Source organism: Strix uralensis, chromosome 11 (genome assembly GCF_047716275.1).
Source record: "Strix uralensis isolate ZFMK-TIS-50842 chromosome 11, bStrUra1, whole genome shotgun sequence".
NCBI lineage: Eukaryota > Metazoa > Chordata > Aves > Strigiformes > Strigidae > Strix > Strix uralensis.
The window spans coordinates 25,934,005-25,954,569 of NC_133982.1; the positions used below are offsets into that span (position 1 = coordinate 25,934,005).

A 20,565-nucleotide genomic window follows, 5' to 3' on the forward strand; every position below is an offset into this window, starting at 1 on the left:
AGATGAGAACAGAGAAAGCTTTATTCCTGTGATCATACAAGTAATTTAAAGGTCATTTTAGGGCTTTTCCTTGAAAAGGTTACACAAAAACATTTACTCTTACATTTAACTGTATGTGGTTAAAATTGGGAGCTGTGCTTTGACAGTGTAAAGATAGTAAAGATAGATTACTTTTTGGCATGACAGCCCCTTTCCAGCCAAAAGTCAAAAATTAAGCAGAAGTAGAATCTGTGTATTCCTTTTTGCTTTCAGGGTTCAAAAAGTAAATGGATCTTCAGAAGATGATTTCATCAAGTCTATTTATTAATGCATTTCAAGTTTCAAAAAACCTTACATATCTTTGCACAATACTTTATTTTTTGCATTTTTTAGTAAAAATTTCCAAAGTGAACAAAAAGGTACTGTATAAAACACAGTGGACATGAAATCGCCAGTAGTATTCCATTTCATTGTCTTGAACTTTCTTTCAGTTTTACCACATCTTGACTTGCAGTGGAGAGTTCAGTGCACATTTCTGTTTTCAGAAAACATTTAACTTAGACTCAAAATAAAAATAGGGCAGCATTTTTCTGCCAAAATCCTACCACAGGATAACATTACAGGCAAAAAATTTACATGTTCCAAAGTCTACCACACTCAAGAAGTTACTAAGAACTCTTGCTGAATAAAAGTCACCATTTTAGAAATGCAAACCCACTTCCAATCTTTGCACAGTCTTAAAACAAATGTATTTAAAATGACTTAAAAGCAACTACATACACTTCTAACTAGTTAAGATCCTTTAGAATTATTTATATAGTCTATTGGACTTGGGGTTTCATGTACAAAATTTGTCTAAACCATGTACAAAAAGCTGTATTTTGAAAAAGTTACCACATACTGTACAAGTTTACAAGGAAGAGATCCCATTATATTCTGTAACATTTTTGGCCTTGCTGGCTTGCGTCACATTATGAGAATGATTGTGTAAACCTTATACTCTTAAAAAACAAAACAAAAAACAAACAAAGGAAGCCTGTCCAACCCTTAGTAAATTTTCTCCTAAGCAAAGCCAGGAAAATTATAGCCATTTGCGTCTCTAATTAGCTCGGTGCTTTTGGAAAACAAGCAATAAATATATCACAAGCTTAAACATTTTGTAATGCCCTCTTTCATCTCCTGCATAGCAGTAAGCACCTTAAGACATCTTTTGTTTCCTCTTTCAAAAATGCCAATTATTTACATTCGTAATAAAAACTTTGGAATGGGACATTGTGCTGTTGAACTTCACTACTGGTATAAAATGTGGGAAAATTGGTAGTCCTAACTACAATTTTAACTCTGCCACAGTAGCTGAGCAAATCACTCTACTTTAGTGGTTATCAATCAACAGTATCATGCTGAAAAGTTATCCAAATATCTGATAAATTAAAAAAGAAAATAAAAAACCTACAGCTTTTCTTTCCACATCCCTCAGAACACAAACTTAATTATCATACTGTAAGAATAGCTGAACAGCCCAAATAAACTGGTTGCAATTTATAAAACAAGTTGAGTAACAGGCAGAATTTTCTAATAAAGCATGGAAGTATTTCATCTAACTATTCATTATTTAACTGAATAATCAGACAAATGAAAAATATTTATGCTGAGCTACAAGAAATTAGACACATATAAAACATTTTTGAAACATTCTGGCATTTGCAAAGTTTGCAGAACACCTGTTATATATCTCTAAAAGACTGTTCAATCTCGTATGCTATGTCTTAGCAGCTGTTTGATAAAGATGAAATGAGTGCTTGAAACAAGTTTGATCACAATAAAAAAAAGTTTGATTGGATTCAAAAATTGCTGTGTAAAGCATCACAGGATCCTTGACCATTACACACCATCATCCTCTGTTATCCTGAGTATGTCAATTAAACAGTAATTTCTTCATTAATAGCGGAAAAGTTTTATAATACAAAGAAACATCCATATTGCAATTCTCTTGTTTACAATTGCACACAAGTACGGGTGTACGTTAGAAATACATGTCTGCATATAACAATGTATATACATTGACAAGTAATGTCTCCAATGCTGAGGTGGTCTAGCTTCCTAGCCTTGTCTGGCAGTTGAAAAATATATATTTTTTTCAATTCTTGAGTAAAAGTTTTACTACAGCCATATTTGCCTGCGAGTGAAGAAAATGCAGCAATGAAGAGCACAGAAGGGGGAAAGAATCACGATACTCTAGGGCTTTGTGCCACTAAATTAAAAATATGCAAGAAAAACACTTTTCTTCTTTTTGAGCTGGAAGATCCGCTCATTAAAAATTGACCATTTCCACTTGTTTTGAGGGTATATAATGCTTTTTTCTTTCCTCTTCAATTTTTGAGAGTTAGACCGGGGACAATGACTTATTAGGTTTTCTTTGGAGTGAGTTTTCCCATTGTAGGCACTAGGAAGAACCAAGGCAAAAAGCTGCAGTCAGCGTCTCATGTGTCCCATCTGGTAACTCTCTCGGGGCCTTTGCCGCTGTGGTGGCTGAGTGGTTTGTGGTGGTCTCCTCCTTTTTAAAGTGCCTGTTTCAAAGAAAGGTACACATTATTACCATGAATTTAAAAAAAGAAGTGATTTCCAGAAAAGTTGTCCTGGCCATACAAAGTAAATATAACTATTTTTCTGAAAGGCTTCAGTTTTACACCTGCAAGGTTTTAAATAGATGCTTAACTGTGTGGAGTATTTACAGAATACATTTTATCACCTCAACAGCAGTTCCTTAAACTGGCTGATTCTTACAAAATGTAGCATGGAATAGGACATAAAACGAACTCTGACTTAGAAAACGTCTTCCAAGCTTTCTTGTGATATGCATATTACATTACTGGAAAATAAGGCAAGAGTTACATTTTTATGAATTGTTTCACTGGCATGAATTCCATTTGTAGTTTCACAGTGCCAGACTAAGAACTGTAGGTCAGGACAACTGAAAATTCCCTTTAGAACAAAATAGTTGAGGATAAAACATTTCTCTATAAATTTAATTACCTGGTGTACTCACCTGGAAGTGGTTTATGAGGAGGCAACTTTGGATTACTGCTTGGGGTATGAACACTGCATATCTTAATGAAACCAGCCATTAACATGATCAAAGCAATTCCCATAAGCAACACTGCCCACCAGTATGCCTAAAAACATAAAAAAATTATTGGGGGGGCGGGGGGGGGTGGCACACATGCACAAGAGACAGGGGTCACTGAATATGGCTTTCCTTTGCCTTTTAAAAGTCATCAAAAAGCTGTTCTGAAACATGACTTAAAAGACCATAACATATTAAAGAAAAATGTCCCTGAAGTTCTTACACAAAAAAAACCCCAAATACTTCAGATTCATTCTATTATCTGAAGATTATCTCACAGAAGATATACTACAACAGAGCTATAAGCTTAAAACAGTCAACAGCTTACAAAAAATTGACAATGCAGCTCTATAAGGGTGTTCAATTGTAGCTCTTCTCCCAGTCTCTTATTAAGAAAGTGTCATCTAGTGCAATAAAAATAAGAAAGGCTAGAAATCAATATATTTAGTTCCTTAAAAGAAATCAGAGCATTCAAATATGAAGAGTTAAATGGGAAAACCCAGTAAATTAAGAATATGAACACTGACACCAATACAGACAGTGAATAAAGATATTAACACCAAGTATTTACTACTTTGTTATTTGTTTCCATTCCCTTTAATCCATCATACTTATTTGCTGCACTCAAGGGGCTTACAGAAATACTAGTAAAACAAGGACTAATTATACTTTGAAGAATGCTGAAGTACTGTGTATATACAGCAACACTTACCAACCTTGAATATTCATTAACAAAAAAATTTCATATTATACTGATAAGATAAAAAAATACTTACCACAATCCATTCTGCAATATTTTCATATAGCTCTGGATTAAAAATTGCTTTCTTTAATCTAGCCAGAGGGCCATCAGCATCTACTAGCCGACACCTCATAAACACGTCGCAGTAGCCTTTGAAATCATTACAAGGAGATCCAGGTTGCAAAGTAATAGTTTTACGACCAAAGTGTTTCTCCCACTGGTTAGAGCCTGTACTTGCACAAGTAGCTGGGTCCACTGAAAAAAAAATACAAATTAAACAAACCGTTATGCTATTAAAACGTGTGCATGAATACTTCGGTGTTCAATTGCTCAAAGTGCTTTTGAAAAATTTCAAGTTTCTATTAATCTGTAAAAAACAAAAATATATTATTTCCTACAAAATACAATGCAACGTCTGTCTGAAACTGTGAATAAAATCGCAGTATGCTCTCAAGTTAACAAAAACTAAAATATAAACACCATGAGAAGATTCCTCAGATACCTACTGCTATATTTATGCTTACAATTCAGACAAATCTTACTTTTTCTCATGCAGCAGACATGACACAATTCTCTATCATCCTTGCCATCTGAACTAGCACATGTACATTCCTCCAAGCCATACTTCTCACAGATAGAGCCTGCACATTGCTGTTTGAGACAAAAGCACGAGAACAAAAAAATCAATTTTACTTTTAAGCATGCTGACATTAGGAAAGATATTAATTTTTAACAGCTGAAGGAATAATCGTAGGTCTAAAGATGCTTATCAATAAGAATAACAACTTGAATTTCTTCTGAAGTTCATTAAACAAAAAATTTATTACAGCTATTCAACTGCAGTGTTTAGTCTTATTTGATATTTTTTAAGGTGATTTACCCTATTTTGTAATACTTTATGTTCTTTTAGGGCCTCAGAGTACCCTGCAAAGCATTCACAGCACTAAAATTCACACTGAAACATGGTTACTCAAAACTGTGGTTAGGAAAATAAATCAATAGCATGTCTTCAAAAATATTTTCTCTCAGAAAATAATAATAAAACTTAATGGCAGGAAAGAGACTGTATTCCACTGTGGGAGGACCCTTCAAATTCAAATTAAAAAATGTCACTGTATTTATAATCTTGTTTCAAAATCAAGTAACTATATAAAGACACTTAGGATAATTTTTCAGCTAATTTAGAATCATTAAAAGCAGTATCATTTGAATAAAAACCTGGACTGCAGAAAACAGACTTACAGCAACACAAGTTACAGCTCTTTAAGGGGATGACTTTTGCATGTTTCTGCTTCCAAGCAAACAGATCAATTTATAAGAGACTTCCCATCAATATTTCGTAGCAACTGCCATGGACTCTTTAAACCAGGAAACTAATGGCAGTTCAGAGAAATTCTGTATGCTTCCACATCTGTATTACATGCACATGGGTGGAAGAACCGTATAATTTCATTAAACCAAATTCAACATGTATTGATAGCATACCTAATTTTCTAAGGCAACAAAATTATCTGACCAAGATTGAAGAAAAATGAGAAGCTGGAACTAGGAAATCAAATACTTTCATATTCCTGATTTTTACAAAAAACTTTAAATGGAACTTTCTTAAATAGTAAAGCTAGCCTGATATTTGTTACCTGATTCTTAATATTTGGTGCACCTTCACAGTTATTTGGATTGAAGTCAATAAATCAAACATTTTTACTGAAAAAGAGATTAATCCTACACTTTTCTCCATTAAGTATTGAAACCATATCACTTCATAATACACTGCCTTGCAATAAACAACTGTGGTTGCATATGATTGTAAAAAAACCTCACGTACCCCATTTATGCAAACTTGTGTGTGCCTGTTGCAATCTGTGAAGTTTGGTTTAGGCTCAGATGCTGGACAGAGAGCACTGACACCATTACACATTCCTTCCCTTGCACAGTCAGAATCATTTCGACACTTATCAGTCTTTAGTTTGAAATTACACTGTGCAGTACAACAGGGGCCTTGACTGGGGCTAGAAATAAACAGAAAACATGGATGTAAAGAAAAAGCATGAATGACTCCAGAAAAACGATTAATCCTGAAACTTAAAACACTCAACATATTTCTGATCTGTGCTAAGTAAAATGTGAATCAAAAATATTTTTTTTATCCTTTAAGGTAACAAGAGGTTACTGTACTGAGTAGAGATTTCGTAGTCATTGTAGTAACCAGTTAAACTATTTGCATTATATTAGAAGAACAGCACAAGCACATTTTAGATTACAGTATATAGAAAATAACAGCATTTCAAAGTTTGTATAAAACATTCAATTAGCAAGTTGGCAAAATTAATTCAGGAACAACTGATTAGTTTGATAGTATCAGTTGCAATGTAATAAATAAGTCAAAATTTATCTCTTAAAAACCATAAGAATTTTTTATTTCAACTTTCTGCAGCCTTACATTGTTTAAATAAACAAGAAAATGGAAGGAGATAGGTCAGATCTTATATCAGAAGTCACAGTCAGGGTACAAACAAATTTTGGGGGCAGGAAAGATTTGTCAAAGCAGCCCTATGGTTTCACTGGTTCCCCCAACACACTTGGGCTCCTTTCTGTCCCAAAGCATCCGAGTCCCTTATGCTATGTACACCAGTATCTGGTGAAACAGCAGGACACAGTAACTTCCCTTTCCGAAGCTGTGTTTGATTACACATGCCATTAGAAACAGCAGAAGAGTGGAGGTTATAAAACATACACAACCTACTTGATTAAAGCTAAGCCTCCTGATTTCTCATCTCAAATTATTCTGTATCTCAACACTATTCAGTGTGCTTCTTGGCATTCAGTGGACATCAGAAGACAGCACAGACCTTCTGCAGGTCAGGATCTCTCTATTTTAGAACTACTGCATGCTAAGAAAAATCACCCTTATGTCACACATGAAAAAGACTAAGAGACATGTAAAGTAGCTGGATAGATACCATAGTTTTCCTAAAATGTATTTTAACATGTTATGTGATCCTTTCTTACACCTGGATTTGCTTTACATGTCTTTGGAAACCCCTCTGTCCAGCAAAATACTCAATCTTAATAGAACTGGAAAAAAAGGGAATCCTAAAAAAAATTATGCAGCCATTTATATTTAAGACGATTCTAGCAGGGCATAAAGCTAGACTAACAGTGAGCTGAACAGGAGAGCAAAGAAAGGAGGTGGCAGTAGCACCTGATGTAGTCAGAAGGAAACAGTTCCTCACCACAGGTGCTACATAGACCAAAATCTCAGAAACCAATTATCAAGCAAGACAATGCAAGGCCTTTATTTTGGCAGAAATAATAAGAATTTGCAAAGGAAAAAAATAAAACACATGCAATATTATTGCAGCTATGAATTCACAGGAGATGATCCTTCTACCATGTCTACACTGTCTTATACATTTTAACAGTAGATGCTACTTTTACTTCCACTCCCAGGATGACAGAGATCATTTTTAGGGCAGGAAAGTCTAATTAGAACAAAATTGTGTATGCTGTATTAAAAAGTTGAGCTGGTTTAGACTTAATAGTAATTTTCTCTTCATCTTTGGCTAAGAGTCTAACCAGACATTAAATTTATGTCTGTGTCTAGAGAGGAACAAAGCTCATGTCTTTCATGTGAAAAAAAAAAATCAACATAAGTTTTCAGATGAGTTAAAAACTTAACATGTATCTTAAGTCATAGAACTAGAAGATAGAAATAGAGTTACTTCACCAAGTCTTACGATCTTTAGAAGTTCCTCTTATAAATCACTGTGCACACAACACTGCCAAAATACAACGTGACTTAAAAACATAGTTTAATTTAATTTATAAAACAAGCACTTAAAAAAAGAAGCATCCTGGTCGTGTTTTTCTGAATCATACACTTTTTGCAAGACTTCTGCACAACACATTTCTGATAAAGATAACAGAATTTCAACACATCCTTGTCTGCAGTGAGTATTATGACATGTTAGCACTGATACAATCCACTGCCGTATTATGTTTTTTCAAAAGCTAGGAAACAGTCATCTCAGGGAAAGCAAGCTACCATTAGCACCAAGAATTGCATAGCATAATTGGGCTTGTAAACTCACTCACTGTATAAGGCATTGTAAACAAAATAAATAAAGAATAATGCAGGTAAACAGATTCAGATTCTAAAATACCAACTATAGCTACCAAGAAATCCCCAAAATTAAAATGTACTGTAACAGACATGCACAATACCTGCAATATTTGCCTGGTTTTAACTTGCATTTTTTATCTTCTGATTGGTTCGCATCATAACAGCATTCATCTTTACACTGGTCACTGTATCCACAGTCACACTGTTCTCCTTGTTCAACCAGTCCATTACCACAGATGGGTTGACCAGACTCTGAAAAATGCCAGTATATTTATGTACAAAGAAGTATACAGAATATGCAAATAGATTTATAAATGCTAACACTACTTGCAACAGCATCCAGCTAATTATGACTGAAAATGTCTGGTCAAGATGGACTTCACACTAGGGCTCAAGTCAGCTTGCGTTATTTGCTTGCCACCCAGCTTACTCATTCCTACAATTCACAGAATTTTAAGCCTCTGAGTAAAAGGTTTCTGCTGATAACAGTGGGTGTTTTCTTGTGTGGATAGGAAATCAACAGTGATCAGAGGAAGTCTTCTGCTAAGCCTCCAATGAAGCAACATCCTTTCTTGCACTCTTCCTCCTTTAACAGTCTGAGGACCTTAAGGCAAAAGCTGATGGTAGTGGGGTGAACCACTAATACCCCAAACCTACTCGCAGCACAATCTCACAAAATTTGTGAGAGCTCACACATCAGACTCCAGAAATAAAATTCCTGCAAAATATATTTTTTTTTTAAATGTTTAAATAGAATTTCCTGTATTTTAATTTGTGCTCCTTTCCTCTTCTCCTTTCACTGGGCATGACTGAAAACAGTTTGGCCCTGTCTTCTTTACTCCCTCCCACCAGGCATTTATAAAAACAGACAAGAGCCCTCCACTCCTCAGCCTTCTCTTCCCCAGACTAAACAGTCTCAGCTCAGCCCCTTCTCATATGTCAGATGCTCCAATCCCTTAATAATCTCTGTGGCCCTTTGCTGGACTCACTCCAGTATGTCCATATCTTTCCTGTACTGGGGAGCCCAGAACTTGACACAATACTCCAGATCTCAATTTTTTACTTACAGAATCTTTCAGTAAACTAAAACAAAAATATAAGGTAAATAAAGAAGTAAAATAAAAACTAACAAAATAAATTCTAATTACGCGTAACAGTAATAGCTTAGCCAGTCTGCTTTCAGGATGACTAAATACATACCAACAAAACAATTATTTCTCTTTTTCTCAAGAACTTGGCTGATATTTCGAATGCTACAGATAGAGAACTTGTTGTTGTTAAGTTTGTCCCCAGATGTAGCTCTTGCATACATGATATAATTGCCATTTTCTTTCTGTCCCAAGTTCTTGGACTCTCCTGGAGTACACTCCATTCCAGAATCATGCTGCAAAACAAATATTTTAGAACTATTTCTGTCAAGACAGCTTCTCTAATTGTTTGCTATCTTTTTATACATGTACAAAAGTAACCTGATTTGATAACCTTAACACAGTGAGAATAAAAGGTTCATAAAAACAAACCACCATCTTATACTCTAAGGTTTCTTGGAATACAAAAAGTATACAGAAAACAAAGGTTTGTTTGAGGATTTTTGTTTGGTTGGGTTTTTTTGTGGTGGTTTTCTTCTCTCCCCAGACAACAGCAGCAAGTATCTAATTTCTTAAGTTTCGGTTTATTTGCATTCTTGGTAATGTATACCCCAAGCACACGTCCTGGAATTAATACTGACTTGAAAGAGCTGCCATTTCCTAAAAAGAGTGGCTTATGAGAGGGTAATAAGTGTTCTGTGCAATAAAAGCAGGAGGAGTTAACTGAAACAGCAGTCTTTTTTTTTTCTTGAGGGAGGTGCAAAGAAATCTTCGAATAGAGCAGAAGTCTGTTTCTGTCAGACTAGATCTGGATAACACCCAGCATGATGAATGAAATGCATTACAGGCTGGCATACTAGCAAGTAGCAAACTGACAACATACTAAGCTGTTAAGTGTAAGAGGAACTCTAATGCTGTTCTGATGCATCCAACTTTCTAGAAACACAATCTATGTCTCCAGAAGACATAGGTAAATTTTAAAGTTTTTAACACAGTTATGAGAACTATGTCATTTATTACAGTTTGGTAGAACCAAACATGTACTTTCAGATATTTCCCTGGATCAAATGCAACTTAGAATAAAATTAAAAGAACCATCTTCCACACTGACCCAAAAGATGTTTCACTCAGTGGGACTGTTTTTTCAGTTTCATGTGCTTGTATTTTCAGTTCTACTTGGAAGGCTTGTTCCCACTCAGAGCAGGGATTTTCTCAAGGCACATGAAGAAAGCATTCACGTGTGAACATCTGTTTTGCAAGAACTCATCATTCCTGTCATATCTTGATTTCATTTTATCTCCAAGAGTAGAAAGCCTATATACTTAAGTTTAAAAATAAAAATAGAAAACCCAAACGAGAAAACTGTTCTCATCTCCAGCAAAACCAAAAGCTTCATGCTTTCAAGCTTGCCACAAACAAATCATGTCCCTAAATGACTGGGAGACAATTTTGCTCTAAAATACTGTTCTTGGTATCTTAATCCTCTCCACGATTTTCTTGAGTAAACTTGTAAGTATAAATAATTAGACGTACAAAAGAGCCAGTTCTATCTTCACTTGTTGAATAAAGTGTCATTTTAATCAATTGTGCATTGATTCTTTCTCCTCTCTAGGATGAACTAAAATACATTTAAAAAATGTGCATGACCCTAGTCTTCAGTAAGAAACAGGAAAGTTCTTAGGGAATAACATATTCCCTTTATAACAGATTGAACTAGTAGAAATAAGCAAATCACAAAATCCACTGTTGCACCACTGTTGTCTGGTTTTTGTTTGTATACAATGTGCATATGCACATGCAGTCATGGTCATGTTTTTCTTGCTCATAGGAAGTAAAGACTCCATTCACAAATGACGCTCTTCAGAATGGTTGAAAGTGAGTTAACAGATGAACAGTAATACTCACAGGTGAACCAAAGTTATGCCCAACCTCATGAGCAAAAGTAATGTGAGAAACTTTGGGAGGAACATGAGAGCCATAGTTCTGAACAGTGATGATTCCAGTGTTCAAAGACTTCTTCTTGCCATCAGAATACAGTTTGCTCTTTTCACATATTCCACCAGAGCTCCCTGCATTTAGACAAAAGTAAACAGTCATTTCAGAAAAGAAGTACTGTGTTACTTTTCTAGTGACATTGAGAACAAGAAACAGCTTGCCTCCTCAGTGGACACTTATGGTCTACGAATTCTTCTGAGTAATGAACAGTAACGCAACTTTGAAAGTAGATTAGATTTATCCTCGCTAGTGCTCTCAGCACTGAATGGATACATTCACACAAGAAGTGGTTTTAGAGTAGCTATTAAGGAAGAGCTATTTCGGGCTTTCACTGACTGGACAAGCCCTGATTTCATCATCCCTGTAAGTATAAGACCAGCAGGGTGCAATGTCCAATATAAGTAGCCTCAATCTACATTTCATTTGGATTTCACTAAGTAAAAAAAACGCACAGTAAAAATCACAGGAGATCCTCTCTCATAGCATGACCATGTATATAAAATGCCCAAGATTACCTTGTCAGCAGAAGTGACTCATTTCTTCCACTGTACAAGCTAAAGCTGAAAAAGCTTTTGATGTGTGGGTTAATCAGGCCCAGTTTTAGAAGGTCAACGATCAAGTGCATTACATTTACTGTTTGGAAAGTCTCGAATTGTGACTTTAATGTCACCAAGTTTTTCCATAACTTGATCTGTACCAAGGCAATATCAATGTTCTAAAATTCAGCTATTCTACTGCTAACATAAATAGTGTCTAAAAACACTCTAAAGAAGTTTCCTTGCCTTCTGAAGTAAAATTTAATTTTAGTGAAATATGCCATTTTAGCCTATGTCAGTATGTGTGCTAAAGATGAAAATCTCTCAGAGCAACTTAATTCTTCTCAATTAAACTTAGTTTTGGAAGCAATGTTTATGGAATGCACATGCCAATTCATCCTGTGCTTGCCCGGTCTATACACTAGACTAGTCATCACAGTATTTTATTTATGTAGGTCACCCATTTTTCCGATGGTTATTCCACAGTTACTAAGGTTAGTCCACACAGGTCCCTCTAACATACTTGCTACACTCATAGGTCCACCCACGAGGTAACAGATACCTCTCTGAATACTCTACTAATGCTTATTTAGGCATTTTAATCTCCTAAAATCAAAGTCTGAGAGACTGTCATACCAAGACAATTATCCACATATCTCCAGTACTCTACAACCCACAAGGGCTTTATTACATAGAAATCACCTGAGGGAAGAAACAAGGGAAGACTGTTCCTTCTGAATCTGATTTTGATATCTGTGAAGCTTGTGCTATGCTATAATTAAAGAATTTGTATTACTTGAATTTAAAGACTAACAATTTCAAAATATGTAATTTTATAAAGCTAATACATCCTATAAAACTAATACATCCAGGACAAACATTGAGATGCTGCACACATGAAGACCATTGTTTGATTTTTTACATACTTCAGACTGAAAATACACAACTAGATTGAAAATAATGAGTAGCAGTTCAAGAAGAGTCACATAATAATAATCTGGTATCTCCCAAAAGAAGATCTAAATGATTTTACTTTATTTTTAAAAAATTGCTTTCAATAATCCCTAGGAAACCTAAGGATTCTAGTGTAGTTCTACTACAAAAGTCAAACCGCGTAGTTTGTAAGCTTTGTTTATATGTAGCAGAAATACTTGTTTCTTCTGTCACTTTACTGGTCACTCACACCCGTCATAAATAAAAAGCCATCCAAGTAATACCACCTTTGTCTAACAACAGAAATACGTTTTTCTTTATTGTTCATGTCTTACTCATCAGAAAGACAGCAAAGACTAACTGAAGTGACATGATACGCTATTTATATCTTTAAAAAACCCCCAACAAACCATACCTAACCAACACTGTGAAAAGTTGGTTATGAGATTTTTGTCTATTTGCTGTCAATTTAAATCATAGTTTCTACCTTACTTCTTTGTACTTACCTACAATACTTTGTCTCATAGCACTGAAAATTTGGATATAATTACCTGAAGGGGCTCCAACCCAAGCCAGACCAAGGACTCCATCATCAAAATCACGGTCTGTAAACACATAGGCCAAGCAATAATCATCATGATTCTGTTCTGAGTTCAGTTCCAGAAACTTTTCCACACCAATGTTAGGAAATCTGAAGGGATTGGAAGAGTCCTTCTCATCTACAGTTGTGTTAATCTAAAAGTAAATTGAAACAAACTTTAAGACAATTCATTTTCACTTGACTTGTAAATACCAGCTAAGAGGCCTGCTGTTGTCAATACCTTGTTATGTTAAATAGCTAAAGATGTTGCTAAAGATTTATAGGCCTTGACAAATTACCACCCCAATATTTAGAAAACCAAGTTCTACAATAAATAATTACATTTGTGTAGTAAATCCCCACTCTTATTTCTTTTTCCTTTCCATCAGTACCCAGAGGTTTACATTTACCCTCTTAAATCATCACTTTTAGAAGGAACTTTCAACCTGGATAGCCATTATCTCCTTTAGCATTAAAGCTCTCCGAGAGCAATACAGTCTATTTGCCGTACAGTCAGTGCTGCTGAAACATAGGAAGGCGGTTCCTATAAAAATTGACTACAGCTTAATAACAGAAGTAGAGGGCTTTTGACAATAAACACTAAAACCAAACCAAATAAAAGGATCCAGGAACTATTTACTACAGATACTTGTGTTATGAATACTAACAATCAATGGTTACAAGTGAACAGCAACAGGACTTTTGAAAAACACAGCCTCCAAGCAGTATCAGTGAAGCTCAAAGTATTTCCAATACAACTTACCCTTATTCGTTTCACCATGAAGCTGATATTACGGATTCCTGAGAAATCTGTTGACTGGTAAATTGTGTCAATTGCTTTAACATGGCTGGATATCTGTCAAAAACGAAAATATCTACAGTTCAAAGATCTATGCTATTTAAGATCAACTACAGTGTAGTGTGACAACTACAAGGCCTATACTTTTACATATAAGAACTCTAACAGGCCTTTTGAATCAAATGGCACAATTCAACGATGGCACATAATGGAAATAAACCACTACATAACTTGGTATTTGCAGTGTCACCATGCCAGGTAACAGAAAAGTATTTTGCCGTTTGTTGGTTTTTTGGGTTTGTTTTTGTTTTGGTTTTTACACGTAATTCTATCAACTATTCAGATACCTGTTTGTGATACTTATTCAATTCATTTCTATGATAAGATCGTACTGTAATTAAAATTGTATGCAAAACACTATGTATTTCTTTTGAGGAAAAATATACTTGTTACAAAATTATTCTTTCATTTCTGGTAGAACACAAATGTGAAAAAAAAAAAACCACAATCATTTACCTTTCCAAGAGTACACAGAAATGCTAACTCACTGAAAACCTGACTTTGAAAGTGACTTCAGAGCTTTGGAAAATATTAGTCAAATTGAATTTTGTATGTACAGCGTGAGGAATAAATAGTACAAGTCAGATTTGCAAGTGGCAGTGAAACCTCAGGCTTCAAGAGAAGTATGTTAACATGCTAGTTAGATTTTTAGCAAATGATCAGCAAAGAAAAACAAAAAACTTTTTCTTGTTAATAGTATACTGACAAATGAAAAGTATCTGCCCTTAGTTGCCACTTGTTTTTTTTTCACTACATCAGACACTACAGGAACAGATCTCAGTGTTTTGAACTAAAATTTCAAATGGAAAACTACACAAGTGTTAATGCAGAGGCTTGGCAGCCTGTCAAACAGAATAGAACTCTTTAGGAAGTACTAGTTTTCTGAGTAAGAATTGAGAAAAGTCAGACTGCAAGTCTTGATCAGAGGCACTAAACAAACCACAGCTGCCATTATTAACTAAAGGAAGCATGAGTGCCCAGGACTTCTGTCACAGATATACAGCGTATTTTTAGTGAAATAAAAAAAAAAGTTTCAATAATGTCAAGATCACAGTAACATAAGAAACAAGACATTCTAAAGTAAATAAGCAATAATATACACAATTAAATTACATGAAATTTATCAGAAATACACAAAGTAGATCATTTAAACCAAAGGGATTGGAAATACCTGTGCAATTACAGCTTCCCTTGTTCCATAATGCTTGTAGAACAGATGATCAGTCTGAATATACAGCTGACACGTATTTTTTTCAGCCTGAGTGGCACGCTTTTTTCTTAAAAGCTGTGGACCATTGTTCTTAGGCTCTTCAAAAGGCTTCTACACATGCACAGGAAAAAAATATTTTAATTTTGTAGATCTACATGCTGCACTAGATTACCTAAAAATAGCGATGTATTTTTCTAAACATAATCCGCTAACACAAACAGATTTTCCTTCTTTTTCTTTAACCCAGAAAGTTTCATGAATTTTGAATTAAACTAAGTATGTTATAGCCAGTTTCCACGTATACTATCTATTTTTAATGATTTCTAAGTCAAACCCTTCTGTGCATTTTCTTTTGTATTATAAGAGACAGTCAATGTGAAATAAATTTTTTCATTCATGTCATCTTTGGAATTTTTCTCTTTCATAATCCTTTCCTAAGATTATGAAACCCAGTTTGTAGATCCTAATGCAGGTTATTTCACATTGTAATAATGAGTCAGCTACGTCAGTAAACAGAAACACTTAAACACTTCAGCATGGACCAAGTGGTAGACTAAACATGATGTTACTGCTCCTTAGTCAGAGCAGTATCTGCTAACACATTTGCTTTACGGCATTCACTGGTTGATGGCCCACTCTCTCCACGGAGTTTTACAAATAAGTTTGTTACCCGCACTGAATTGTCTAATACTGTTGATAATTTCTGGAGTCACAATGTAAATAAAACTTTTAAGTTCTCTATGCTACTTAACAAGCCATATTGTGTAGTTTTGTTGGCATATAGTTAACTGACACCACATAATGATGACAACACTTGAAACAGCTCAGAACATAGTTAACACTAAGAGAAACTCAGTAATTTACTGTTGGAAAAATATTGAAAAAAATCCAATTTCATAACAAGTGGTGCAAACCTGAAGGACTTTAAACAGGTATGCAAGTCCCTTCCACAGACCACTTACCTCTCATTACAAGCAATCTGTAGCACACTGTCACCCCTTCAATCTTTCAATATTGCTAGTAAGACCCTCCAATTCTTATCACTTCATTTACCACTGAAAGCACTCAGACATTACAAGTGTGCTACATTAACATAACTTAAAAATCTAAAAGTTATTACTCTTTAAGGACCAATATATTACTTAGAGATCAAGGGATCTTGAAACTCTTCCTCATCTCAAGCTTGATTTCCACATCCACCTAAAATTGTTGAAAAATTTGAGATCATGTAGGATTCATTAAGACTATGAGCTAGCACATCTATGCTGTAGAAGCAATGAGAAAAAGAATTTAGAAAAATTATGTTAATAAGAAACCTCTAACAAAAATTTAAGTACCTCGCAATGTTGAAGGATGATTACCAAAAGTAAAAGAGACAATATACAAAAAAAAGGAAGTTATTACACTAATTTCTAATCAACATAATCCATTGGCCCGTATTGTACCTCTGTTGTTGGTTCTTCTATACCAGTCATCTGGTACTTCTGCATTCTTTCAAATACTGAATGATCTGCACAACCTCCTTGTGGTCCATATTTATGTGGATATTCTAAAAAGAGGAAGGCCAGGTTGAGTTTCCGAATTCCAAGTGCAAAATACAGCTGTATCACTGCAACTTGCTCAGTTTGTGTCCAATATTGCTCATGTGGTTTGAGGGAAGCATTCTAAGATTCAAGCTTTATGCAGATGTCTTTTTCACTAAACATTTCTACTAAGATACATTCTTAGTTTTACAAACAGAACAAATTTGACAATTGCTTAACACTGTTTTCTTATAGACAGCAAAAGAAAATATAATGAGCAATGTCTAAGGTAAGAACAAGAGCTATTATTTACACAGCTGTACCAATTAGCTTGAACTAACAGCAACCTTAAAAAAATGAACTCACAATGGAAAATTGTTAGAGATCAAGTATACTAAAGACTGCTTGGATAAGAGAAAGGTTTTATTCTACTTGGTAAACTAAAACTAAAAAGCCTTCCTAACATTCTTGGATGATTCTATTACTTTATTCATGTTCCGTGGAATTTTTGAAAAATTTTTGTATTATGCAGCTGAACTACCAATACATAAGAACCGAAACTCTAGTGATCTCAAACTCAACTCTACAATTCTAGAATTATGAGTTTGCTAGCAATTTTACTGACAAGGCAAAATGCACAATTTCCATTATGGAAAGTAAACAATACAATTGAGGATAAGAGATCCATGTCTGTATGTGTATACGTGTGTGCAGATTTAAAGCTTACAGGTGAAGGAAAACAAGACTGAAAAGAAACATTTTCATCACCTCCTTACTATAGCTGACTGTTTAAATTTTTAAAAAGAAAACCGTAGTACTATCTGGGTACACATAGTTAAACATGCTGGAGATCCAAACTAGCTCAGTGAGAATATCATACAATTGGCTGCTTACCAAAGGTAATTCTTTCAATATTTGTCGACGTGGATCTCACGGCAACATGTGAGTGTGCTTCAGACACACGTGCTCAGGTTTTGACTGCTAGTACCTCCTGGAGATCCGTAAGCAATCTGTACTTGCAGAAGCTTCCTCTGAAGGAAGTACTGAAGGGAAGGTCTTGCCCCTTCAGTTTCTCTGCAGATTGGATCGCGTTATAAATTGGTGCCCCAGTAAGAGATAATGGAGTACAGATCACGGAGCCACACATGTAAATACTTAAGAAGCCAGTTACTGTAGAGCAAGCCACAGTTTCACCATCATCTCAACAGGGTGCAAGTTTTGTCAGAAATGTTTAAACTTTACCAAGGTTTGCTGTCTTCTCAGAGCTGTTGGTGGGTTAGTTTTTCATTTTTGTTTGGTGGTTTGGGTGTTTGGTGGAGTTTTTTCTTTTTAGTTTTTAAGAAAGTGTGAAGATGCAGAATCATAGAGTAAATGGAACCAACACATAGGAGTAGATTTATAAAGCCCAAGACCCAGCACCAAGGACCTGATGCCCACATTATATGCATTTCAGGGGATTTCACCCTGGACTAGGTCTAGAAAGAAAAAAAACCAACCTTTTGAGAGATGCAGTACTTAGGTTTTCGAAAAAATCCTAGACTGCTGGAAGAACTGGTATTTTGCTTTCGCTATTTTACAGAAATGTGAATTACTGTTATTAGAACCTTGTAATTCTATTTTATGATTTTCTGCATATTAGTTTCCCACATTTCAATTTCTAACACCACACAAATACCATTTTTGAACTGCTGCTCATTATATTCCTCCCAGTATGGTTAGCTCTAGCACAGTGCCAGAACAGAGAGAGAGAAAAAGAGGAAAAAAATGGTCTTAGTGTAAGCCACCTCACCCAATTTGGTTAGCAACAGAGCAGAACACTGGCTTTTCTATATTAAATTTTATTAATATTAAACAAAATTAAACAAAAAGCACCAGTCACTCACTGTTGAGGTCATCTGTACACTTTTGTACTGTTTACTATCACTAGATTGGAGTTAAGAGCCAGGTATTATAGATATGATCCTTCCCTTCTCCATCTCCACCACCTTTTTTCTTCCCACCATAATATTAAAAAAAATAAATTCTACTGTATTTAACTAAAATTTTCATTACCTACTACCCAATTTCACACTGCTGACCACTTACCTCTGTGACAAAAGCATGTTACACAAGGGCAGGAGTAATGGACAATACTGCCTCACCATCAGCACTCTTCATCTACATAAAACCATCGCAATTTTAAAGCAACTCCTGCAAGTGGTAATGCAGTGCATTACACAAATTAAGCAGTCTTTCCTCTGTATTGTGTTTCCCAAAGAGGTTAGGAAATCCCTTAATACATTTTTAATACTGATCGCCTTCAATTTAAACAAGTATTTCTCACTTCAAAAGCAATAATCTAGTAAGAAACACTTTTAAAGTATGACAGTTAAAATGATAAGGAATTGAACATGAAACTGTCTGCAACAGCAATTGCCAAGGTTTTGCATGTGCTGGAGAAGACAATTCCCCCATGGACAGATTTGAATCCACCCTGCTATACACGGGAGGCATGTAATATAGGATAGTTCATTTTGGAACCACCTCTAGCTTACAGAGAAATTTGCATACAAAGCTTTCTTTTGATAAATGCTGCAGTAACCCCAAACTGTGAAGGCACTGTTCCCTCTCCATCTTTTGAGATTTCCACCATGCCCTGCAGCAGCTCCATTTCTGGAGCAAGCAGAAACCACATGGCGTCAGATGACTTGGACAGTCTTGGCCCACATGACAGAAGTCTGATCCATGCTCTCATGATACTTTTAAATGCTCTGGGAGGTACAGCCTTCTGCCAGCTCTGTGGGATCAAGAAGCTTCTCAGCCTATCCCTACCACAACCCTGGGAATTGGTCAAGAGAAAACACATGCCTGTACCATGAAATGACTGCTTACAGTCAATGCAGAGTTGAGGAAAAAACTAGAAGCCTACTTTCCATTAGGTCTATCAAAGAGTTTAATTACAGTATCAATTTTCTAACTAGAGAAAATCCTCAGGCAAACCAAATTTACTTTACTCTTCTTTTCCCATATTGTCCAGTTTCCCATTTTCCACTTTGAATTTTTGTACATCCTGACATAATGCTAGAAAATAGTAACCAATAATAATGTAACAATAATAATAATAAACCTAAAAAAACAATAAATTTTTTTTTCATATTTTCTGACAAGAATATCTTATTCTAACTGGATGGCAGGTCATTATTGATGATATATGCAACTACAGATGCTCAAAATAAGAATTTTTACCCTTTTAAAAGAGGCACTACCTACTACAGAGATTCCTGATCACATTAATTTTTTTCTTTTGCTTGTCAGTAAATAGCACGATCTGTTAAGCATTTAGGTTAACTACTTAATGGATACTGGATTTAGGCATCTGGGACAAGGATATGACATCAAACTTCCATTAAAAATGATGACAATTCAGTTCTTCAGCCACCATAAAGATTTGCTCAATACTATCAAAAGCAATACTGTCAGAACAAAATTCAAATTGAAGCAGATACCAAAAAATCCTTATTATAGATTTCATTCCAAGCAGTCTGTCACACTCTGCTCCCATGATGACTGCCAAGTAAACCTTCATTATTAAATCAACAACCACAATATGAAAAAAAAGAAACCAAGTTCTCACTAATAATACACAGTTTGCAGCGGTCAGTTCATTCAGCAGATCAGGCGTTGCAAAATTACAAAATACTTTCTGTTCTTAGTTGTATAGTTCTTCCAAGACCGTAAAGGCAATTAAATGACCACATTCATTTTCCTGAAGGTCTGAACAGGACTGTCCTGTCTACTCTTGATCTGAGGAAACACTGATCTTGTATTTTACAGTATGAACTCAGGGATACATCTGAAGCATACATGATTTAAATAAAGTAAATACAGTTCCAG

The 20,565-nt window shown here is 35.1% G+C and overlaps 1 protein-coding gene across 1 annotated transcript in view; it reads right to left on the reverse strand.

Annotated features, from left to right (window-relative positions):
- Nucleotides 1–282: 282 nt before the first annotated feature.
- ADAM10 (ADAM metallopeptidase domain 10) overlaps nt 283–20,565 on the reverse strand; it is a 49,900-nt gene continuing 29,617 nt past the window's right edge. Inside the window, 13 exon segments of the mRNA XM_074880065.1 lie at nt 283–2,460; nt 2,463–2,546; nt 3,026–3,152; nt 3,880–4,100; nt 4,388–4,496; nt 5,671–5,854; nt 8,070–8,220; nt 9,169–9,352; nt 10,962–11,125; nt 13,072–13,255; nt 13,864–13,956; nt 15,131–15,280; nt 16,615–16,718. Of these exon segments, the coding sequence (XP_074736166.1) occupies nt 2,423–2,460; nt 2,463–2,546; nt 3,026–3,152; nt 3,880–4,100; nt 4,388–4,496; nt 5,671–5,854; nt 8,070–8,220; nt 9,169–9,352; nt 10,962–11,125; nt 13,072–13,255; nt 13,864–13,956; nt 15,131–15,280; nt 16,615–16,718 (1,793 nt within the window). The 3' untranslated portion in view covers nt 283–2,422.